This window comes from Polypterus senegalus, chromosome 9 (genome assembly GCF_016835505.1).
Source record: "Polypterus senegalus isolate Bchr_013 chromosome 9, ASM1683550v1, whole genome shotgun sequence".
Taxonomy (NCBI): Eukaryota; Metazoa; Chordata; class Cladistia; order Polypteriformes; family Polypteridae; genus Polypterus; species Polypterus senegalus.
In genome coordinates, this window is record NC_053162.1 from 170,920,672 (window position 1) to 170,947,174 (window position 26,503).

The 26,503-nt window shown below is 38.5% G+C and overlaps 1 protein-coding gene across 1 annotated transcript; it reads left to right on the forward strand.

Moving 5' to 3' along the window:
• The first annotated feature begins 564 nt into the window (after nucleotides 1-564).
• LOC120535022 (membrane frizzled-related protein) lies at nucleotides 565-26,503 on the forward strand. Its single transcript, XM_039762524.1, has 13 exons — nucleotides 565-662; nucleotides 6,933-7,035; nucleotides 7,124-7,252; nucleotides 7,583-7,744; nucleotides 11,947-12,175; nucleotides 14,994-15,124; nucleotides 15,229-15,354; nucleotides 15,568-15,644; nucleotides 16,489-16,637; nucleotides 21,936-22,066; nucleotides 22,360-22,494; nucleotides 24,834-24,961; nucleotides 25,102-26,503. The coding sequence occupies exons 1-13, from the start codon at nucleotides 633-635 to the stop codon at nucleotides 25,324-25,326; spliced, it is 1,755 nt and encodes a 584-aa protein (XP_039618458.1). The 5' UTR covers nucleotides 565-632; the 3' UTR covers nucleotides 25,327-26,503.

Consider the following 26,503-nt stretch of genomic DNA (forward strand, 5'->3'; position numbering starts at 1 on the left):
AAGCTTTGCACGATATATGACCTGCAAACCAACCTTCAAAGCTCAGAACTCATTTTTCTCTGTTGCCATGATGTGTACATCAGAAGGTGAAGTGACCTATCCCGGTCACCTTAAAGTCTTGTCCACTAGATTACACATATATTTTAAACCATTTTTCCTGAAAAGGCAATAAAATACGAATATAAGCACAGGGCTCCTTGTTTTATGACATCAAGAAAAACTGAAATATTCTAAACACCAAATTAGCTACAAAGTACAAAAAAAAAAAAACGATAATGCTTACACCTGCTAAGAGCCCCTTCCCCAAAAAATCAACTTGTATATTTTATTTCTCTTCTTATTCATTTAAAAAAAGTTACTCCCACTATTGCGGCCCCTTTAAGGGTTAATTTGTAGCCTCAGCTGATTCGGATCACAAGGATTTGAATTCCCAAACCTTTTCCCACACTGAGCTGCATTTCATGTGTCTGGGAGCCTGAGGACACAACTGCAGTGCTGCCGCACTCCTCTGAGCTGTGAAGAGAGGTGCTAAAGCATCTCAACCGTCAGGTCATTCCAAGCGAAGCAGGGTGTGCACTGTGGGCTAAGTCCATGCCAGATGAAGTAAGCCTGAAAAAAAGCTGAAGAAAGTAATGAGTAGAGAGAAGCCTGACAGAAGCATGGTAAGTGCTGTAATTGAGTGTTCACGGCAGGAGTGGGAGCTCACTGGAATAAGACCATGAGGAAAAGAGAAAAAATGGGGAGGATGAGTTGGGGAGGTGCAGGAGCCAATGGGATGAAAGACAACTATGTGAGGTGCAGGAGTCAATGAGGTGAAAGACAACTATGTGAGGTGCAGGAGTCAATGAGGTGAAGTTTGATTGAGCAAGGTGCAGGATACAAGGGGGTGGTGGGGACAACTGAGTGAAGTGCAGAAGCCAATTGTGTGAAGGAATAAGCCCACACGGAACCTGTACTAGATTGAGGAGTACTGGCAGACCCTCCAAAAAGTCCTCTTATCCTCATTGTGCTATCTGTTTAATATAGTATATGTCTATCTAGCTATCATTTAGTGCCTTTCATATCCATGTATATCTATCTGCCTGATAATTTGGGTAAATAGAGTTTCCAAACAGAAGTACATTGACGATAATATTAAAGTAATATTGACAAATGTAAATTTATGTAAACTTAATGCCCTGTAGTCTGATACACTAGTTTTGCTATTTTAATTTACATGTGTTTTACTGTATTATTAGCTTAGATGGATGGATGAATAGATGCTACTACCTCACCGGTCCATTGTCCAGGGTTGAAATCCTATACCTGGTCATTGTCGATTTTGGAATTTGCAACCTATTTGATTGACTGACAAATTCTAATTTGTATCTGAGTGCATTAATGGGCTCTGTGTTGGACTGGCATCCCTTCTTGGGTTTTTTTCCAGCTTTGTATCCAAAGATCCCCCATGACCTTGAACTGTTGTGCGACCATGACACTCATGCAGTGATGAAATCAACTGACATGCAGAAAGGAGATAAAAGATTATGTGTAATGGTGAGAAGAGACTGAAAAAGGGGAGATGAGAGGGAGGAAAATGACACACATTTTTATGACAAAAGAGAGAAAATCAAAAAGAACAAAAAGTGTGAGGAGTGATAAAAATGAGAATGTGCAAAGGAGAGAAAAGAAGAAACACAAGAGAAGGGTAGAAGATAGAAAAATTAGGAATGAAAGGCAATTGATAAATATGAAGAAGGCAGCCACAAAAATAGAATGAGAAGAGCCATAAAAATGGGCACATCCTATGAGGGGTTGGAAAAAGACAAATTGAAAGGAGTGAACAAAGGGTTGATGAAAATTAATTGAGTGACAGGGACTAAGAAGTGATAGAGGGTACAAAAACAGCAACTGAGAGGAGAGAGAGAGGGGGGATGAGTGATAATTACATGGGGAGCAGAGCTTTTGTTTTGTTAAGTAAACAAAGATTAAGAGGTAATACTTGTATGATTGGAGTTTTTAATATTGTAAAGGGAGTTAAGTACAGTGGAGCCAGGCTATTATTTTAAAATAAAATCTTCAACAAGAACACGGGGACAAGGTTGGAAACTTGTTAAGGACATAATTCACACAAATGTTGTAAAGAAAGAAATATAAATATATAGAATAAATGACCGAGTAGTTTGATGGAAAGTATTGTTGTGTCTGCAAGAGAAAGGTTTGGGAGTGTACCAGGAGACAGATGAAAGACAAAAAATGATCAAAACCAGAAGATGAAAAAAGGGCGTGCCGAAGCCAAAACGAGAGATAAAAATCAAGAGCAAGAAAGTCAACCAAAATAAATATTTGAAAAAAAATTTGAAAGAGCAATTTTGGAGTGGGTTTTAAATCCACAGCTTGGATGAGGAAGTGATTTTCTGGGGAACCTTTTAACCATATTGTAATCAGAGGTTACACCCCAGAGAACATGCTCCCAAACAACAAGTGCATTTGCACTAATGCTGACCTCCAATTTGGAAAACAGAAAGAAAATGTGTCCCAAACTCATAATTCATACTCACAAACACAGCCTTCATCTCTCAAGTCTGAGTTTGTCCAACTTCAGATTAAGATGTCAATCCAAAATGGCGACATACACCTCAAACAGGAGGTACAGTAACACTTTCTAGGTTTAAATTGTTTGGTTGAAGAATTTACTTTAAACGAATCACCTCAATTCATAATACTGAAGGTAAATGTTAACATTACCAGAATAAACAGTAACAGACTACCTGATGTTAGCTTGATACATGCTGCTGTTTGTTCGAAGTGCTCAATAGTTTGCTTTGTGCAATTTTTTAATTGTAGCTTCTAAGCAGAAATAGTTCTGTTTATCATTGTCAACAGCACAGAAATCTTTTTTAAGACATGAAAACAAATTGTGTGCGTCTTTATTGCTCATCAGTTTCTTCTTTGATCCAGACCATAGAACTATTAGTTACTATTTGTTGCTGAAACACCAGTGTTCATGTGGGCATCCATGTTTACTTTCACACTTAGGGAGCATGAACGCTTGGAGGGTGCAAATAACACATTCATTAACTAACAACCTGAAATTGAATCGCTTCAAATGGATGTCAGAATTGCATTCTATGATTCAAAAACCTCTAAAGTAAGTTTCAGATTACAGCCATTGATGCAGAAAAAGAAGTCAATCCTAACAAGTAGGACCATCGGGAGTTTCAAATCTCAACTTGATGCTTTTTTTGGACAGTCTCAGTGAATAGGATGACTGAGCTTGTTGGACTGCATGGCCTGTTCTTCTGACACTTGTTGAAATGTTCCAAAGGACAGCCAACAAAAGACAATCTGTTAAAGATTATATGGAAGCAGCTTGATGAGATGGAACATCAGAAAGATGTCTATATTCAAGAAGTTACAGGACAGTTTGAAAGACCCCATCTGGATAGCCAACTATCTGGATAAACCTTTTGCAGTATGGATTAAAAAACATCCTATTAGAAAACATGCAAAAGGACATTTGAATGTGACTTTCTGTCAGTGTATGAGTGTCTTAAAGTTAATTTCTTCGTATAAGAACTGACTGTAAGTAAGTGAGCCGACCCCTTTAAGAATTTACCCCAGAGCAATGTGGCTTCACCTTGATGAGTGACTCAGCCCCCCACTCTACAGTTGGTTATATGGGTTTGACAATGTCTGAATGTTTAGAGATGGTCAACTGAAGCTCAGTTAGAGGTAAGGAACTGTTGTGTTCTGTCCTGTGCTTGTTCAAAAGGGGAATGAATGAGCAATTGAGAAAGACGCATTTGAGCAGCAGAGCATTAGCAATTTGACCAATAATGCTAAGGACACCTAAAGTAGCCCAAGGATTACTCTGAGCATGAAAAACCAGGAGATGATTAACTCTATGTCCACCATACTATGCTTTAATTTAAAAACAGCATTTTTACATGAAAGTGATCTCCTTTCACACTAGTGTTTTCATTCCATTTAAGAAAGTATCTCTGCCCAAAACAAAATGACTGAAAACGCATATGATATAAGCATTCATCTACACTGGACAGTCACCCATTGGCAGAAACAGGAAGAGGAAGTGTCCTTCATAGTAGACATGTATTATTATTACATAGGGCCATGTAATAAGCACAAATCAGTCAGAGGGCAATTAGAGTCTGTGTGTTCAAAGCTTTCTGTTTCCAACCATTAGGAAATTAGAAAATGCTCGGGTAGTATGGATAAAAGGCAAAAACAGAGATTAATGTATGGGTTTTTAAACAAAAACACAGTAGTGTGAACTTGGCTTAAGGTAGCAATATCCAAGGTCAGGAAATGCAATAGGTCAGGTTACTGTAAAAGTCAAACAAGGCAGAGAAACTGGAAACTGAAAGGGCAAGATGAAAATGAAAGTCATAAGTAGAAAAGAGATCATAACCAGAATGCATATCTTACCATTATGGCCTACTTGACTGAAAGCTAATTATCACCAATAATAAAAAACAGCTTTAAATCCGAGGGATAAGACAATAAGTAATCGGCAACTTATTTATATTTTCACTTCCTGTGATGTCAACAATGTGACAACTGCGGCCGTGTGATCAACTAACTAGGCATTATGTAAAGAAAATAAAAGTGATCTACTTTCACGATCAAACATAAAAATAACTTCTGCAATAAATTCTTCATGTTTCAAAACCCCTAAATCAACAAAGACACACATATAAAACAGACTAAATGCTATCTGTGCACAGCTGTTTATAAATTTGTTATTCATTAAAAAAAACTGTTTCAGCCTTAAGTGTGTACAGGCACATTATACTGGTATACAGTATATGAAAACTGTCACAATTTTTAATTCTACTGAGATAGATTTTTGGCCGCACTGTCCACTCTTACATTTTATCCTGCCTCTTTATGCCCCCATCCTTCCCAGCCCATCTTCAAACTTTGGAATGACAAGCATAAATGAGTGTGAAGATGGTGAAAGAAACACAAGTAACTGAGGACAAGAGAGTGAGAATGAGAAGAAAGAGGAGTGGCTAAAAGGAGCGTGCATGAGTGAGGAATGAAGATAGGAAAAAGAGGAAGCAAGAGGAGCCAAGGAGACCTGATGTGAATGCATCCAAGTGAGAAGATGAGGCAGAAAAAAAAGGGAGCAACAAATGAAGGAAGTACTGATGAAAGAGTATGAGATTGAGTAAGGAAATGAGAAAAGAAAGAGGAACTAATAAAAGTGAGTGTGGATGAGTGAAAAAAAAAAGAATACACAAATATGAATTAATACAAGAGTGGAGAGGAGGGCTGAAGCACGCAGTAATGACATGTAATGGTGACAAAGTACATTCCCATCAATTCTTATTAAGCAATGTGGTGGACTACCGGGGCCACTACTCAGCCAAGACACCTTTGTCATAGAAGGATCAGGGGAGACGGCTTGTTCTAGATACTAATTCTCCCGGAATACTAGAGGGCAGCCCCCCTGGCTTGTAGCAGGGCCACAGGTTTGGAGCATCGAAGTCCAATCCTACTGGGCCCTGTGGCCACCGTCAGTGGGCGCCTGGATATTTCCCGAGCCACACATGCATGTGCTGCTGGAAGAAGCTCATTGGACACCTGGAGTCTTTCCTGGTGCCTTATAAAAGGATCCAGCCACCACTACTCATAGAGTAGACTCGGGAGGAGGTGGACGAAGCTTGCCAGGAGAGGAGTGGAGGCAGAGAAGAAGAAGCAGGAAAGACTTTTGCCTTTGACTGTTTTTGGTGCTTTGTATACTATGTTGTGGTGAGCAGAGAAAAAGCACTTCCCCACATGAATAAACTTGTGCTGTGTGGCAAACTCATGTCTCTGCCTGTCTGTGTCGGGACAGGGCAGCTGTACGCGCCCCTGGGCTTCACAGCACACTTTCACATATGAACACAGATGGTTATTCAATTATTACAAATATAACAAGGAAAAAAGACGTGTAATAATCATGGCGTCGAAGAGCAGCGAAATGTTACGTTTTGATTAGCACGTGCTTAACAACTTCAGTGTACTCTGTAAACCTGACAATAAGGACTTGATAAAAGTGTATGTGAGTGAGTGAGTGAGTGAGTGAGGAAAGAAAAAATGGGAATGAAAAAGGAAAGATAGCAATAAAATAAAAGTGGATGTGGATGAATGGGAAGAGGAGACAGAAGACGAGGGAGGAAGACAAGTAATGGTAGTAGTGGTAAAAGTGTTAAAAATTATTTCTATAAATGTGTCTAATTTGTATTAGGCTTCCTCTTCATTCCCACACTCTTTCCATCTTAATGTAACTGTTCCAGCTCTCCATGGGACACTCTTGAACACCATTTTGCACATAAATACCCATGTATTGTACATCTTAACTTGGAGGCAGACCCAGTAGTGCTTATCATTCCAGCATTCAGAAAGTAACATGTCCATGTCGACTCACAAGTTTTTCTCTATACTGGGGCACATATTGTGTAATTCAATCCCCATGTGTCTTTCTTCTATGAAAACTTTACATGAAACCCGATCTGCCTAATTTTCTTTGTGTACATCATCATTGATTAATCCGCCTCCAGAGCATAGTATATCTGATAATCTGTCCGCTTTAGCTGCCTTTGCAAATTAAACTAACCTGCTTGTGACCTATTTACTCTCATCATTCTCACAAATTATACAAAAGGACTCCACACTGACATCTGTGAAAAGCACACTTTAACATCTCTCAAACCAGAAAGGAGTCTGTTCTCCTATAGCTGCAATTTTCCACTCACACACTGCTCTTTGAATCTCTGCCCATTATGATTTAATGACCCTGAAGTTCAAGATAAGACAATGTTCTCAGTCAAACTGCTATTCATTCATTTTGTTGTTGTTTTTGTGGGATACATCTTCCCTATTGCTTACCATTTGGCTCCTGCTTTACCCACTCTTTTGTTTACTTACCAAATTGCTGTTTCCAGACAGAGTTTTGCAACCCTGCATTTGAGCCAGAAAGCGAAGAGGAGCTAGAGGAAAGCCCGAGCTCTGTGCTGACACTAACCGTGACGGAGGACCTCCCCAACAGTAAGAGCCTCACAACTTGCTCTGATCATACTGCCACCTAGTGGTGTTCACAAATATTGCATCCTTTAAACTCCAATTTGTTCAGCAGGTCTCTTCTCCCAAAAGTGCCTCCCAATATCAGGCAGACTCCCTTTGCGAAAGCTGCTGTGCCTGGTGATCTTCACTTCAGGAGCCATTGTTATTCTGGCAGTGGGTTTGAGTGTTATCATCTTTGTATGTGAGTAGGCCATCAATTTATGGGTGGACAAACAAGAGGCAGACATGTTCTAATAATGTGGCACCTGTACTGCACATAATCTCACTATCTTAATGACTTTAGGGCTAACTAAGTCTTTCCTCATCTCTGTCTTCTCCTTTTTCTGCCATTATAACATGCTGAAGACACACATAGCCTTTTTGCCTCAGGGTATAGTCATCGATTTTTCCTTGACACTCACTGAAATCCCATAGGGTTTATAAGCAGTGGATCCTGTAATATGCCTCACTAACTTTGGCTGTAATCCTTATGCTCCTGAAGACTTACTGTAGAATATTTTTGTCATTCAAGTACTGACTCCTACACAGAAACCACCAGGTGATCCAACAAATGGCAGGCCTTTGACTCTTAGCACCCCAAGCACCACTATCATCTTAGACGGGAATCAGCAACAGAACCCACAGAGCAGTGTATCACCATGGGAAGTGGAACCCAAACCAACAGACTTGCCTCGTGAGTACCAAATAGAAGTACTGTTCCTACAGGTTGGTTCCTCTTACGGGTTGGATAATGTATGGAAGAATGCATGGTTCTTTACTGGGTTGTGTGGTTCCTTGTAGAACTTTTGCTTGAAAAAAAAAACACCATTTCATTCTGGGAATGGTTCTTTGCATATGAAGTTGGTTCTTTGTGCTTTGAAAAACTTCCTAATATGTAGAAAAAACTGAAATCTTTAATGTATGGTAGGCTACCAGGCAGGACACTCACAGTTATTTACTGTATGGAGCCTATTACAGATCTAAATAAAGAAAGGTTCTTTCTGGAACTTTCATGTGGATGGGTCTTTCGGGAAAATGGTTCCCCTTTGGCATTACTTTGAAGAACCACTCTGGCACCTTTATTTTTAAATACTGGACTGCTACGGTATATGCAATTTGTCTCTTAATGGCTTTCCTCATCAAACAATGCAAGATGTTGCCTAGTGAATGTTATCATTGTCTTCTGAAATTGCATGTGCTTCGAGCTGCTTTGATTCCTCAGCCCACACACACAGGCTGGCCACTTTTGCCTCACTCCATTCACCTGAGATCAGAGGGAATATCTCATGGTTCTGTGAACAGACCCAAGGCTAGAGTCCTCGTCAAAGGCTCACTAGCAGCCATGCACATTGTCCAATATTCAGAAGCAGGAACATACGGAAGAAAGTGCTTTCTCACAGTGTCATGTCTGCACACCACTCATGCCTTCATGGGGCCACTTATATATCCCCAGCCCCTCTGATAATCCACAGCATCCTGAAAAGCATGTCCTTCTCAGATCCAGACCCAGGGTTGCTACAATATGTTTATAGATGTTAATTTTGTGGGATTTATTTACATAGTATCATATAACTGACATTTTATTACCCTTGGTGCTGGTATCCCAATACAGTGTGACATGCAGGATTTCCCTTGTGGGAGGTTTACTGGAGGCCATCTCCTTCCACAAATTCCCTCCAATGCCGGCACTGCCATTTTGATTTTCCATGGCTCCTTCCATGTAGCTCCAATGATCTTTTCTCTGCCTTGTTCACTGCCTGCACATTCAGCCCACTAATTCTCTTGCCGCTCACTTGGATCACAGGCAGTGCCATCTGCACTTACATTCTCCAGCTATGTAAGTTGATCCTAGCCAGGATCCTGTTGTGATATATGCCACAATGAAGTACAAAAAAGGGAGCAGGCCTCCAAAAGTAACCACACAAAGGCCAAACCTCCCCTTAATTCTGACCTGAGCCTACTGGTAAGGCTCCATCCCCAGGCTACCTAGCCTAAACTCAGAAGGATGGCTTTCAAGCTTACACATGCTCAAAATGTGGTAAAGCTTTTAAAGCTCCAAAAATTTCAAAATGTCCACAAATAGGAAGAAGAGAGAAGGAAAACTTCATTTTTGTTTGACTAGATGTTTTTAAAACAAGGTTCCTTTACTATTTATTCAAAAGACTTCTGTGTCTACCTCATTCACTGCATGTTGAGAGGTGTATATATGTATGTATGTGAGAATAGTATATTTAGGAATATATATTTTGCATTTAATGCATAGAGCAATCAGAAAGTATTCAGACCCTTTCACTTTCTGCACAGTTTGTGATGTAGATGTAATCTTAAATGGATAAATTTGCCATTTTTGCCCATCAATAACCAATATGGACAAAAGTGAAAACATGTTTTCAGAAATTTTTGAAAATGTATTAATGTATGTAAATGTATCAAAAACTGAACTCTCTCATTCATATAAGTATTCAAACTCTTATTTCAGTGCTTTGTAGAAGCTCCACTGGCAGCAATTCCACATTTGAGTCATCTTAGGAAAGTTTCTACAAGCTTTGCATACCTGGGTTTGGGCTGTTTATCCCATTATTCCTGACAGATCCTCTCAATCTCTATTAGATTAGATGGGAAGCATCTGTAAACTGCCATTTTAATTACCTCCTCATATGCAGTCTTAGTCTGGGATTTAATTGGCCCACTCAGGAACAGTCAGAGATTGTCCCAAAGCCACTCCAGTGTTGTCTTGGCTGTATGCCTCCGGTCATGATTGTGCTGAAAGGTGACCTGTCAATCCAGTCTGGGGTGGTGTACACTCTGGAGCAGGTTTTCTTTAAGGACTTCTCTGTATTGGGCAGGTTTAATCCTTCCCCTAATTCTGAGCAGTCTACCTGTCCCAGCCACTGAGAAGCACCCCCATAGCATGATACTGCCATTTCTCAATTATTGAGGCCACTGTGCTGCTGGAAGCACTCAAGCTTTACAAATGTTTTCCCTCTTGGCCCTGATCTATGCCTCTCCAGAAGCTGATCAAAGATGTCCACAGAGAGTTCCTTGGACTTAAAGTGTTGGTTTTTGCCTGTCATGCAGTGTGAACTGTATGATCTTCTATACATAGGTACATGTGTGCCTTTCTAAATTATATCCAATCAATTTAATTTGCCACAGGTGGACTCCAATCAAGTTCTTGACACATATCAAGAAGAATAAAAGCAAACAGGATTTACCTTTGGAGGATACACAATTTGGAGTGCCACAGCAAAGTGTTCTTTATACCTAAATGAATAAGAGATTTCAGTTTTTGATTTTTAATAAATTTGCAAACTGTTCTGAAAACACTTTTTCACTTTGTCATTATGTGTTTATTGACTGCAGACATATAGTCAAAATGATAGATTTACTCATTTACAATTAAATCTAAAACACAATAAAGTGTCAGATTCTAACTTCCAACTTTTGAATATAAAATAAGAAAAGCAATGCCGAAACAAAAAATAGCAAAGGTTTTGCACAAAAAGTCAAAGCCTTAAGCAAACAAATCCAATGAACATGTAACAGAAAGCAGTATCTTTAAAATAAAAAAGGGCTTAAATACCAGAAAATACAAAGAAAACAGCAAATCACAAAAGCCAGGAATCCAAACTGAATAAGCGCAATGTTGAAGTTGTTGATCCCTCTTCTAAGCAATAAGTAAATAATTAAAATAAAACATGCCAACAAAATTAATAAACACCATATCAATATAAATCATACTATTTCAGAAATACAAAGATAAAAGATTAACAGAATATTAATAATTCTATTTAAAATAATAACAAAAAAAGACTACATAAACAAGAAATGAACTTGAGCCATGTTCCAGAGATTCACCAGCAGCCATGTATCCAGGCCAACAAATTTAGGCAGAGGAACAGGTCTCATAACTACTGCTCTTTAAGTGCTTCATCGTGCCTCTTTCTTGTCCTTTCACTCTCTTTTACACATGCAGTCCTTTTATGGCTCCTCCCAAAGTGTCTCCCTCCCAGGTTTGTGTGGCCCTACCAGAATTTTAATGTCAAAAAGGCAGCTGCAAACAAAATGTAAAAATCAAATTTGAACAGGTCACCGTGCAGGTAGCCATCAATTTGTTAATGGGGCAATCATTTTGTTTTTGATTCTTGCCTAATCTAATTCAAATTTCTTTTTTTGTAACTTTCTCTTTGACATCTTGTAAAGCACTTTAAGCTGCATTGTTTGTGTGAAAATGTGCTATATAAATAAATGTTGTTGTTGTTAATGTGTGTGACAGATTGGGGCGCTATCGCTCCCTTGAACCCTTGTCCAAGACACCAGACACCAGATAAAAGTCCAAACGTAGATTATATTTATTCTGAACAGTGCACCGAGCACCCTCCTCTCCACAATACTCATTAATATACAATACAAATACTCAATAATACAATACTCCACTCCCAGACAAGTTGCCACCCTTCCACCCAGCTCAGCTCGCCATCTGGGAGCTCCCACAATCCTTTTATTATCCCTGACCCAGAAGTGTTCCAATTCCCAGTCCATGTGATCTAATATCACTTCCGGGTCAGATCAAAAGTCCTTTTCTTCAACCCGGAAGAACGTCATTCCCTTTGTCCATGTGACTCAGATGTCCTTCCAGGGCGTAGGGTAAATAAACACTGTTCCTCCCTGCAATGCCTTCTAGCGGCACCTGTGGTATCCAGCAGGGGTATAAAGGAAAACTCCAATGTCCGTAATTCCCTGCTGGCATTCAGGGCATCTCCATGCTGCAGGGAGGGCTCCACCTGGCGGCCTGGGGGTACTGGCCATTACCCATGTGTTTACCAAGTAGTTACATTTTGCTGGAGACTTCTTATGCCCTCCCACTGCTTAAACTGCATCCCTTCTGTTTCATAGGCTGTGGGGGGGTCTTGGTAGAAGAGGAAGGTTCATTCAGCTCCCCCAACTACCCAGGTAACTACCCTCCCAACATGTATTGCATCTGGCTCATAACTACGAGTGCAACCTCCATCATCCAGTTGCGTATCTCTTCTTTGGAAATGGAAGGGCCAGCATCGTGTCCATGCGATTGGTTGGAGGTTCAAGAGGACAATATTACCATCACTGGCAGAGGTCTGACTGGCAAGTAAGTATGAGCAAGGGAACTGGGATGGAGGAGTCAGAGAAAGTTGCCTAAAAGAGATGATCTAAAGTAAATCGGACAGGAGACCCATGCAGGTGAGATACAGCAAATTACTAAAACAAGCAAGTTATGTTGTGACGTGACACAACATGCCGTGAAATAATGCATATAATACTATAATGTAACATTACATGAGATGAGATACCATTTGATATGGTTGCAAAAGAAAAGTAATGGCCTGCCAAACGGCTTTTTACATTTTCTGACTAGTAAATGAAGAACTGACTTTAAGAGGTAAATAAGAGAGTAGTCTGAGACCAAAAACACAGAGTTGCACAAGAAAAACAATCATTGTAGTTCAAATCAAGAAATAAAAAGGTGACAGCCAAAAAATAATCTATGGTCTACAAATCTTTTCCCTGAATAACTTATATTAGTTTACTTGAGAATGAACATAGAAAGGCAACTACTGTGTGCTGCCATCTTAAATAGACACAGCATCATGATGTCACATCACAACTTTAGTGTTTTAGTGAAAATGACAACAGACCTAGCAAATATAACAACATTAATGCACCAGAAGAATATCATACAAAATGAAATTGTGCAGGAGTCAAACTATGTAACTATTGAAAGTTGTAAGGCCTCAAAAGTAGGCAAGAACATACCCAGAAGAAGCTCACTTTTCATGCTGCAAGTGCCCACACTGCTACCTGACAGCTGTGTCTTAAACATGCCTAACAGGGGGAGCTTGCTTTAAATGTTTATAATACAAAAAAGTGTTAAACTTTACAAAAATGAATTACAAAGGGGATAAATAGCAAAGTATTTCTTATAAAGATACATCTTACCAAAATTAATATTAAATGAAAATATTTATTAAAAAAACAGAAATGTAGAACAAAAATACTCAAAAAAGCAAAAAGCAGTTGCCTAAAAGGCAACTCAACATAAACAAGTCAAAAAATCACAATCAGAAGAGCAGAATCCAAATACAGAGCAAATACTAATATAATTGGGAAATCCAAGAAAAATAATACATGTAAAAAGACTCCACTAAAAGCTAAATGTATTAATCCTGTGATCCTCTATATAGTCACTTGAATAGGCAAAGGGTGGTCAGAGTAGGTGCATCTCTTGGAGTACCACCCACAGAACATAAGGAATACATACACATTTAAAATGACAGTATATACTGTAACTACTAAATCATAAAACAAAAATAACAAACTGCATACAAATTTGAAAATTAAAAAAAATCGAAAATAACAAAAACACGAAATACAAACAAAGTGGTGAAAAACACTGGCTGAAACACAACAGTAACAAAAAGACAGCACAATAATGTTAAAAAAAATTGAAAATAAAACAAATAATCAGACATTGTGCACAGATGCACTAATGAAAATCAGGTATACTTTTTTCTGTTAATTAAAATGAAGATGTATACTTTAATAAATTCTCATCTGTCATTTTGCCTAAGAGTACTACTACTACTTTGTAAATTATTGTAAACGTAATGTGACGTGGCATGGCATGACATGACATTCTCAGCCTAGCACCAAAACCCAAATTAGAGAATCCTAATTTATAGCTGTAGAAATTCTCAAAGACTGCAATAATCTAGAAATATCAAGAACTCACTAAAATGCTCCACAATCTGTTTTTAAATAGCCACAACATTAGACAATGATGCCTTTGGTTGCACCTTCCAACCATTGTGGGACAGAACTCGCAACAGACCTTCACAAAACATCAGCAACTGTTAGCAAAATAGAAAATCAAAATCCAAAAATCGAAAAGGTCAAAATACATCCTGGCAAGATGGAGTACAGGGAAGGACAAGACTGTAGTGTCCACTCACTAACACAGGGCCAATTTGAATTCACAGTTTAACCCTAACACACAAATCTTTGGAAGTGAAGGAGGTAAACTTGAGTACCAAGAGTAACATCCATGTACAAAGAGTTAAATATATTAATACAATAAGAACAAATGGACTTAAAAACATGTGGTTGAATAGTTGAGCTTCCTTCAGAGCAGATAATTTAGAATAAATAATGAAAAACTTAAAGGAATACTTCAGACAAAAAGTGATGTCATTTTTAAATGTTATTTATCCCATGTGTTTTGTAGTGATGACTAAAAAGTTTAATCTCACATTTTCATAGAGAACAAAGATTAAAAAATGTGATATAACGGATTGGAAAATGACTGACAAGCCAATGGTGACCAATGTCGTACAACGGCAAACAATATAAAAATGGGAAACAAAATCCTCACTTTTTTACTTGTGTCACATAATCTAAATGTCAGTTATTCCAGTAATTTACTCTCAGCACGCAGAACATGTGCATTTTTTGCTAAAATGTTGTTAAAAGGATGCATCTAGAAAAATAAAGGCAAAAACAAAGGACTGAGTTTTTGAATTGAACACCTCTTCAGTTTTTAACTTAGCAATGGAAACCTAAGATAAATCACCTAGAGCAGGTGTTACAAAAAAGGCATACTGAATAGGTGGTCTTAAATACATGCAGAAGTGGTAAATTAGCATAAGTCACAATAGACAGGTGAGATATCCTGATAAGGCAGAATGCATCATACAGAAACCAAGAGTTAGACCCACTGGGAATACAAGACACTAGCCATATACGTACTCTCAAAATTGTGATCTAGAAGAGTAATTTTCCAGAAAGTGTCAGCTAACATAAGCCACCACTAACAAGGTGAATCTGATAACAGACAGTCACTGCTTTTCATATCTTCACTTTTGCAAGTTCATTTTTTGGACCTTGACACCTTTACCAATTTCTCCCATTAGATTCTGCGGTAATATAGCACCCCCAACAATAAACTCAAGAACCAACAGGCTGCAGGTGACGTTCCATTCAGATGCCAGCATCTCAGGGAGTGGCTTTGTTGCTCAGTACCAATCCTTACCTGAACATCACAGTATGTCTCTTTGAGTTGTATCATTTTGCTCCAAAGTTTACTCTTTACAATATGCCAACATAACCCAGTACCTAATCTGCCCCACTTGTGTCTCCTTTATCTAGAGAGCTGTAGATGGGAAGAGCACTTCTGTGACAGTGGCCTTTGTTTGTTACCTAGTTCAGTATGTGATGGGAGATTCCACTGTTTTGACCAGAGTGATGAGACAAATTGCAGCCAAACTGGGAGAGGTGGGCACTAGTGAACCACAGGTAGGGACTAAACTACGGGGTGGGGTACACCAAGGCCAGCTGTATACCTGAAGAGCCATGATGTGATCAGTTTTTCTGTATCAGGTACAAAGAATAGATGTTTAAGAGAGAAGTTGACATTCTTAACTTGCAGATTTAAGTAGACCTGTAAAGTCCAGCACTTCCTTAGAGGATCGTTTCTTCTATTCACAGAGTGCGGGGGTCAACTAAATGGAACTAGCGGATCCTTCTCAAGCCCCAGCTTCCCTAACCAGTACCCTCACAGGCAGGTGAGAGAATTAAGAAATTCAGAATAAGAATGGGGATCTCTGCTTGGTTTCCTTCAAGCTTTACAGTGGTAGTGGGGATATAACTGATTGATCCAGAGTACAGAGTTGTGCTCCTGACCACATTCAAAACTACACACAGAATAGTCATATCATGCTTACTCAGATCGTCATGTCCACTCTGGTAATGTAACATAAGATGTTTCTGTATCTTCATTTATAGCACTTTATGTGGTTGCACAAAGTAAGAGGCAGTTTCACACAGCCACAGACATACAGTAAAGAGACTTCTCTGTTTTTCGCTTTCTTTTCTAGCTGTGCATGGTGTCATTACATCTTAGAACTATCAAAAAGTCCAATAACCATTTAAAAAAACTCATAAAATTAGATTAGATAAACTGTATTAATCACATATTCAGATGCATACAGTAGCAGAAACATTAAAAAAAACAAGGATACAGACTAACAGGACAGAAAATATAACCAACCAATCGATAAATAAATAAACATAAACTTAACGAGTACATGGAATGAGACTATGGCTAAAAGTGCTCCAAGAGAGCATTTTTCTTTCTTTCTTTCTTTTGACCAAGGAATAAATAAGGTTAAAAACTGTGGCCCATCCACCTACTGAATATTAAATTACAAGCATCACACCTTCAATAAATACATAAAACCACTTTCATCTACTTTAAAACAAAAGCAAGCCTCCTTAAGATATTTAAAACAAATGGAGAACTAATGCAATTAATATAATACAGTCACCCAAGAAATACTAAAAATACAGACAAAAATAACCTAATAAAAATATGACACATACAGACTGTGTCTTGTCCTACTCTCTTAGCTCTGCCTGTGGAAGATCTCCGTACCAGAGGGCTACATGATTGAGCTGACATTTGACTCCTTCAGCCTGGAGTTTCATGAGGTTTGCAGTTATGATTATGTGGAGATCCTTGACACTGTGGGAAATGGCGCTTTGACTCTGCTGGGCAGGTGAGTCGATCAAATGTTTATTGAGTATATGTGCCAAAACACATAGCATTGTTGCTGCTATTCTCATTTCACCCAGTGTTCATTTCACTGTTTTTGTGCCTCTGTGCATTTCTATTTTCCTCTGTCTTGACTTCTTTTCTCACATGTTTCATTAGCCGTGAAACTGGCCTTTCCTTGAGTTTTGTTTTGTCCTGGTCTGGCTATTATCACAATGTACAGAGGAATGAAAAAGTTTGAGCACCCTTGCTTGAAATGTATGTTACTGTAAGTAATTAAGTGAGCGGAAAATAACTGATCACTAAAAGACATCAAGTTAAAGATGACATTTCTTTTCAGAATTTTACGTAAGATTAGTGTATTGTTTTTGTTTTGTACAACTGTACATTGAAAAAAGGAAAGGAGCACCATGCAAACGTTTGGGCACACCAAGATATTTGTGGTCTCAGATAACTTTTCCCCAAGGTCTCAGGCATTAATTAGCTCATTAGGGCTATGGATTCTACACAGTCACTGTTAGGAAACCCCAGGTGATGCAAACCTTGACTCCTCAATCCTTGTCGCATCAATCAGCAGCCATGTGCTCTAAGCAGCTGCCTAGCAGTCTAAACATTAAAATAAAATACCTGTTGCTTACAAAGCATGAGAAGGCTACAAGAAAATACCAAATTGTTTTCAGGTAGCTGTTTCCTCAGTTCATAATGTTATTAAGAAATGGCAGTTAACAGGAATGGTGGAGGTCAAGTTTAAGTCTGGAAGACCAAGAACACTTTTTGAAAAGATAAGCTTGTTGGATTGCTAAAAAGGAAAAAAAAAACCCTGTTTGACTGCAAAATACCTTCAGGAAAATGTAACAGACTCTGGAGTGGTGGTGCACTGTTCTACTGTACAGCGACACCTGAACAAATGTGACCTTCATGGTAGAGTCAGCAGGAGAAAACCATAGGTGACCAAACTTCTGCTTCAGACCCTTTTTATTTTTTGTTATTTTGCACTTGTGAATTATGGAAATAAGAATATAATCTCGCTTAATAGTAAAGAATTGTGTCACTTTCTAACTTTATTCCTTTTGGTTTTCAGTTCATCTTCTGCTCATTTTCTATTCACAGTAACAGTCATTTTAAGCAAGGGTGTCCAAACTTTTGCATGCCACACTGAACAAGGCCCACTCTAGGCTAAGGCCAAGAAGGCACCAGCCTAAGGACACCAAGACTCATCCAAGCCACATTCCGCTCTTTTATCAACTGTCACTATAGCGTATCATGTGTTACGGGGGTGTTTGGATAACCAAGTATTATCATATAAGGAAGGTACAATGTTAAATGTCTATTTATGTATTCAATTCGCTAACAATAATATTCTTCATTTATTGAAAAATGGCAGTAATGATATTGCTTATTTAATTATCACCATAGTGCCCTTTGCTGTACCAGATTGCAGTGGTAGTACTTGCTATACTGTATGTTATTAGTCTAAGTGGCTGCACAGCATCTTACATGAATCTCTGCAGCTCACCTTTCCTGCTGCTTAAAATCAAAATGGGCAAGTGATGTAATTTTCATGTCCATAAAATGTTAAGTATGTTAGTGACTAAACATAAGCTCAGAATTTCCATTACTCTAAAATTAACCTAACAATGGCATTATCTAAAGATTAAAATGATTCAGTATTTCTCTGAGGCTGTAATTTATTAGCAGATTGCCACAGTGATCTGCTATCTGTCATGTTCAGATACAGTCAACAATTTAGCTTTAGCACAGATTTTAAATCTCCATTGGGGACTGGTTTGAAAAATATTATCTTTCAAGAAATTTGAACTCCAACTAGCCTGAGATGCTCCACATCCAACAACAACAAACAGCAGCAAATGAATCTTTACATTTCCTTGAATTAGAATCTGCCATCTATGAAAGCAATTTCAGCCATGTAATAATGTAAAATGGCATTAAAAACCTATTTTGTATATAATAATAGCCCTTGTAATTACATTCTATGATCACCATAACTTTTAAATATGATTCACTGTTATAAAAATTTGTAATAAACAAAATTGTCAATAACTAAGAAAACTGAGGAAATGGCTAGAAAGTTTAAAAATGCTCCAATGTTCAAACCAGGTAAGCAAGTCTCTGAATGCACCTGAATGTTATGTCATGTGGGCATTTTCTTACTTGTTTTGTCCTGGCCTGGGTATCATCATAATCATTTATTTTGTGTTAGTTTGCTCAGTAAAGTTATTTTCCCTACTTTAGGCTAAATGTCTTGTCCTCCTTCTTCACCTATACAGTGGTAAGAAAACAGTATGTCAACCCATTGGAAAAGCTTGGTTTTCTGCATTAACTGGTCATAAAAATCTGATTTAACCATCATCTAAACCAAAAGTATAGACAAACACAATATGTTTATTCTAACAACACACAAGCAATTATAATCACTCAAGTTTTTATTGAACACACACTTTAAACTTTGCAGTGTGCTGTGGAAAAAGTAAGTGCACACTTGTACTTAACAGCTGGCAGCAATAACCTCTAGCAAGTGGATCAGACCTGCACAACAAACAAGAGGAATTTTGGACTCTTCTTCTTTAAAGAGCTTCTGCAGCTCAGTCATATTCTTAGGATGTCTGGTGTGAATGGCTCCTTTTAGGTCGTTCCACAGCATCTCCACTGGGTTACGGTATGCGCTTTGACTGGGCCACTTTGAAAAGCACATTTTCTATTTTTGAAGCCATTCCGTAGTAGATTTACTTTTATACTAAGGGTCATTGTACCGCTGCATAATACTGAGCTTAAGCTAGTAGAAATCCACCCTGACATTATCCTGTAGGCTATCTTGATAAACTTGGGAGTTAATTTTGCTCTAGATTTATAGATAGAACATTATTGGTCTCCAGGGGGTAATGTGGGTTTTTACAGAAGCTCTTTAAATAAATAAATAAATAAAACAAGCACACACACTTTGGTCTGCACATACACCAGAAAAGCTGTAAAGCAAGAAAAAGAAAGAAAAATTCTGACTTTGGTTGTCACAGTCCCAGTGAGGCATTATGCAGACATACTGGTATAAAGGCATCCCCGTTGTGTTTCTCGACACACTTCTGCTGAATAATTTGTTGGCTGAAAGTCTTCAGTGTTAGTGTGTTACAGAGAGGAAGTGCAGCATTGTTCACAATGGCACTCAGTTTTGTTTTAATTTTCACCTTCACTATGACCTCCAGGGGGTCAAAGTGCATCCTAAACTGAGGTTGCCCTTTTAATTAGTTTGGTGATTTAGCTGGCCTCTCTTGTAACAATGTTACCAGCCCAGCACACCACAGTATAGCAAATCTCACTAGCTATCACAGAGTTATATAAGATATGAAGTGTGTCACTTCCCACATTAAATGAATGCAGTCTCCTAAGGAAAAAGAGCCTGCTGTGCCCTCTCTTATATAGTTCCTCTGTGTTCTGAGACCAGTCCAACCTGTCATTTATGCGGACTCCAAAGTACTTGTAGGAGTGGACCACCTCTACTTTCACTCCTTGAATAGTGAACAGACTTAGAGGCTCTTTGGTTTGGCGAAAGTCAATAACCAGTTCCTTGGTTTTCCTAATATTAAGATGCAGACAACTCTCTTTGAACCAAGAAAGTTCTCCACCTGACACCTCTCCTCTGTCTCTTAGTTACATCAGTCCACAAAACATTTTGCCAATGCATTGTGGACAGTCAAAGTGGTCTTTATCAAACTTCAGGCATGAAGAGATTTTATTTTTAAGAGAGCAGTGGCTACCTCCTCGTTCTCCTGCCACAGACCCCATACCTGTTCAATGTTTATAATGAAAACAGAAATATTCACATGTTACAATGATTCCTTCAAGTTTTTAGCTGTTACTCTAGAGTTGTTTTCTGCCTTAATGAGCATTCTTCATTGTGCATTTTGAGCCAACCTGGCTGGTTTCCAACTTCTAGAGAGAGCAGCCACAGTACTAAATCATCTCCATTTATACAGTTTGTCTAACTGGACAGATGAATATTTGAACTCTTTGAAATTACTGTGCAACTCTTTCCATCTCTTGAGATCTCTTTTTTGCAATACATGCTTCACAGTATAGCAAACTCAAAATGTCTGAGCCTTTTTCCTTTGGCAAAGTAGCTCTAAAATACTCCTCCAATCTCATGTCATTGGTTGGACTTCATGTTTCCTAACTTCTGACTCCAGTTAACTTTTGTTGAAGTCACCAGTCTACAGGTTCACTTACTTTTTCTAGCCTACATTGTAAATGTTTGAATGATGTATTCAATATGTACAAAAACAATAATTTGTATGTTTTTTTTTTTTAACCAGGTCTGCAAAGTCAGAATCAATTACCAGGTTACTGGTCAGTTAAAATGTCTCAGCTCCTTGTAATGTAATATGTTAAATTTTGCAATTTTACATAAACCGAATTGAGTAAACTATTTTTATTTTAGACTTTTAATTTAAAAATAGCATTATTTTAACTTTGTAAGTTTTATTTTATGTGTACTGCTGCTCAATGTTTGCAATGTCTTATATATAAAAAAGGCACAGTGGCACTGCTACAGCCTTTAAACCCTAACTTAAATAGGTCAGAAGTGCTAAAAAGTAGACTGATGATTTATGTTGGCAGTGGAGAAATGCATTGTATTCTTGTATGTTGTGTGCTTTCGATTAACATAGTAAATCTATTAGTTTAATTACAAAGTGTGCAGTCTGAGTTGGTGGTACCATAAATTGAGGAGCCGGAGTTGAAGGTTTTGTATACTGATTCCACAGCATTGGTAAAAACAGACTGTAATTCTTCATTATTGTAAGTTAGGTGAAGATAAGATTATATTTTAAAATAAATGCAAACAAAAATGCAGTTAATTCCAAAGAGATCACATAATGTACTTGTTCTTACCACTATATAATGAATCTGTCTGTGCTCATCTCATTTACTGTATCTCCATGCCCAATGCTGCACCTCCTCATGCTTTCCTGTACTATTTTAGTTGCATTTTCATTGGGCCCCCTTGTAGTCCGTTGCCCCTTCACCACACTATCACCCATTTTTTCCATCTTGACAAGTGTTAAATTTGGAGGTGGTCACTTTCACTGTTACTGGATTATTGTCTGTGATTGGCGGGTGCCCTGTTCAGGGATTGTTCCTGCCTTATACCTATACTTGCTAGGACTGGCTTCAGCTTCCCCACAATCCTGTTCAGGATAAAGTTGGTTTGGAAAATGGATGAATGGGTGGATAAACCACATCATGATGGAAAATCTTGAATGACATTGTTTTACTTGGCTGTTCTTTGCAGATACTGTGGGACACAGCCTCCTCCAGTGCTCTCCTCCTCTCACCAGATGATGACGGTACTCTTTGTGACTGACGACGGAGTGTCAAACAGTGGCTTCCACGCCACATACCAGGCCATCAATGCTACACAGAGTGAGTTTCCCAAATGCCTTCTCCTTCCAGGTACACCTCACCACTCCCAGACTTGTCTGTCTGACTACTAGGACACACCCAGTCACAAAAACTCGACTCATCTTGTCAGCAACTCTGCTGGAAAACAGACTCCCTTTGATTATATATGTTAACCTGTGCATCTCGGCAAGGAATGACTACATCTGCTGCTCTAGTTTCCGGAAGTGTTTGTCCACAGTAATCAGTGTATTTAATTCTCATTTTATGTCTTGCCACTGAGATGATGTTCATCTGAGACTGTGCTTGTCCTCCAGGATCCTGTGGGCCAGATGATTTTACATGTCTGAGCGGAGAGTGCCAGTCCCAAGGGTGTGTGTGTGACGGCTGGAGCGATTGTGCTGATGGAAGCGATGAGGTCGACTGTGTTAACTCCACCTACCCAACCTTTGGTAAGAAAGGCCTCTCCCCTTGTCTGCAACATTCTGAACCAGCTCAGTAGTTTATAATTAAAACAGGAAAGAAATACTCAAATAATACCCACTGATACCAAAAGAAAAACAATAAATTATTAATTATTGTCATGGAATGTGGCTGCCCTACAACTCCAGGAGATTATCACTCAAATCCCAGCCCAGTTGCTACTTGTGTGGAATTTGCATGTTTTCCCCATGTGCTTATCAGTTTTTCTCTGCTGCTACAGGTTTCTTTACACACCTAAATATGTGTATATTGGGTAAATCTGTAAGCCAGTATGCATGTGTGTATGAATGTGTCCTCATGCCCTGTCTCATCATCAATGACGCTACAGCTGGATTAAATAGTGTTCCCTAAACCTTGTCATGTCATGTAGCATACTGTAGAACCCCTCTTCTATTAGTAACAGCTCCTCAGTGTAGTCCCAGTAGTAGTGGCACCTTCTAGGGGTTAAACTTTGACTATACCCACATGTTCACACCGGTAATCATTGTGAGTGCAGACATTTACCTCCTGACTCACATACCCACACTCATACTAATGGGGCTAGGACCATTTAGAATCATCAATTATCAACCCTCTGGAATGTTGGAGAAAAATGTCAGTGTGCATACTTGAGGAGAACATGAATACTCCTTTCAGACAGTGACATCTTACAGGATTTAGAGAGAAATGATTTCGACATTGAGCTGGCTGCACTAATCACTATGACACAAGACTGCCTTACTCTACAACAATACCAGGGGAAAAAAGATAAATATACATACAACAAATAGTAGTAAATATAAGCAAATCCACGTAAATATATATACTGGTATAAATAAAGAAATGCAAAAAAGGAATACTGAAACATACATAAATAAAGACTGCCACATATAACACTTAAAACAATCGACAATCGTTTAAATCATTCAATCAGACTTCAATATTAATAAACATACTGTAAATAGGAGGCATTTTTTGTATCTATCTATTGTACAGTACCTTTCATCCATCCATCCATTATCCAACCCGCTATATCCTAACTACAAGGTCATGGGGGTCCGCTGGAGCCAATCTCAGCCAACACAGGTTGCAAGGCAGGAAACAAACCCTGGATAGGGCGCCAGCCCACCTCAGACTATCTTTCATATCAATCTATATCTTATGTGGTGTTTTCACAATCTGTTTTTTAACAATGCCTTTCATTAGATAGATAGATAGATAGATAGATAGATAGATAGATAGATAGATAGATAGATAGATAGATAGATAGATAGATAGATACTTTATTAATCCCAAGGGGAAATTCACATTATCGATCTATCTATCCATCTACTATATAGTTCTTTACAAATCTATCTATCAAGTAGTGCTACTCATATCTATCTGCACCTCCTACCAGTTACATAGTGCCTTTTCTGTCTTTTAAGAAGTGCCTTTAATTTTCTGTTATACAATGTTATAAATATCTATTGATCTATCAAATAGTGCTTCTCACATATATGTTATATAATGCCTTTTCGGTTAACAAGCACCTTTCATTTTTATCTATATAATCTATCTTTCTGTCTTTCTCCTATACAGAATCTTTCATTTCTATTGTAAGTATCTGTTACATGGTGCCTTTCATCATCTATCTATCTCTCTATCTGTCTATTCTATAGTGTTTTTCATATTTATCCATCTACCTAATAAGTAGTGCCTATTAAATAGTGCCTTTAATAATCTGGTATATAGTGCCTTTTCTAGCTATTAAATAGATATGAAAGGTGCTTCTTATCTTTCTAACTATTATATCATGCCTTTCATATCTATCAATGTATCTGTTATATATTGCCTTTTACATCTACTAAGAAGTGCCTTTCATATCTAGTAATCTATCTATCTGTCTATCTATTAAATGTTGCCTTTCATCATCTATATATTATGTAGTGCCTTTCATATCTATCTATTACATAGTTCATTTCACTAGCTACCTGTTATGTAGTAAGATTCATTATCTTTTTATTAAACAGAGCATTTCACCATCTATTTTGTAGTTCCATTTATCATTGATCTATCTATATATTATATAGTGCCTCTGATTATCTATCATATAGTGCCTTTCACATATATTATTTATTTAGTGTCTTTCACTACTTCCATCTCTATCTATCCAGACGTATTTCATTCTCTCCTATTACTCACACATACTGTACTGTTGACAAAGGCATCAGACACTTAGTCGTAATTTTTGACCCTAATTAAAAATCAGTTGTCAGATCATGTGTGCTTGTTCACTTAGAGTACTGCTCTTTGCTCCACTAGTTATGATTTCTGCTCCTTTTTCCAGAGTTCCCGTGTGAGCCCATCAAAGTCCAGATGTGTCAGGGTCTAACTTATAATAAGACCTCTTTCCCTAACATCTGGCTTGGCATCATTGACCAGCAGGAGGCAGTAACCATGCTCAAAGACTACAAGGTGAAGTGTGATGAGGCACAAAGCTGGCTCTCACTGCTCCACACTGGCCCTTTAAGTGGGATGTCCCATCTCTACTCGTCTGTTTGCCTCTTGTTCTCTTTCAATCTGCTCCCCTGACTCTCTTCTATTTGTTTTCACAGATCCTGATGGAGCTCAGCTGTTACAGCTATCTGCACATTTTCACATGTGGTATGTTCATCCCTAAGTGTACAGAAGCAGGAGGAGTTCTACAGCCCTGCCGCTCTGTCTGTCTGTCTGCTGAACAACAGTGTCAGCGCTCTCTTGATCAGCTTGGTATCTCCTGGCCTTTCAACTGTAACCTCCTGCCAGACTCTGAAGACCCCATAGAATGCATGAAGCCCTGATGTGTGCCTGGAGTTCAGGAGCTCAACTGGTATTTTTTGTTCATACTCCATGCCATTCTATGGGAATGACAAGAAAAGTAAAGAAAACTACATCCTTCCTTCCATTTTTCTATGTACTTGTACAATGAAAGTTGGGGACGGGGTCTGACTAGCAAGGAGAGACAGGGTCAGGCGGACATGTCCACTCTCTGCTCTTACATCATCAAGGGTCAGTAATGATCCTTCCACAGGTTCATCAACAGAAATCTCCTTGCAAGTTTGATTTTCTCTAAAGTGAAGTTCAATCGTCTTCTTTGTTGTCTGCCAGAGGCTGTGAGCAACCATGCAAGGAACTGAATCAGTAAGAGCTTATAACTCACACTTACTGGGAATTCCTTGTTCGTAGATAACAATTGCAAGCCCCAGTCCCCATCATGAATAGGGTAAAAGGACTTACTCATGCCTTTCGGAGCCTGGTAGACATGCGTTGATCCATTCAGAGTCGCACATGTGCAGCCCCAGATAAGGACATCAAAGACCTGTTATTGCTCAACTTCACCTTTCTGCAGCTGTGTGATAGGCTTCTCCGAATATTTTTCTGCACACATAACCACAAATAGGCATGAATAGACCTAGGGTAAACAAAATGGGTTACAATCTTATAAAAGCAGATAAGTGAACACACAGAAATGGAATCCATGGATTGCAAGGATTCACTATATTTTGTTTCCAGCTAAATTTGAGTCTGTGTGTTCTAGATTCCAAGACATGGTAAAACTGAATGTGAAACCTCCAAAAAGCTCCACAAAAGGAAAACCAGAGCCTGCACAGACCAATTAAGGAGCAGCTCACCTCAGACCAGTTAGTGTTTAACTGTTACCTGCAGGCTTCAGCCACAGTAAGCCTCAGAAATAAGACTTGCCTTTGAAAGCTCATAAAAACTATAAAGGTTCCAAAATATACAAAATGCCCTACAAGAAAGTTGATGACCATAAACTCCTGGGTTGTAGATGAAATAACAACAAAAACATAATCTATTTATTTATTATAAAATAGAAAAATATAACAGAAATGCTCAAAAGACCAAAAAGGGGTTTCCTAAAGGATCATTCCAAGCAGACAAGTCCCAAGAAGGAGCCAGCATTAATGACAGCAGGGCGGCCCAGTCCAGTGAAGCTCCAGCCACAAAACACAGACA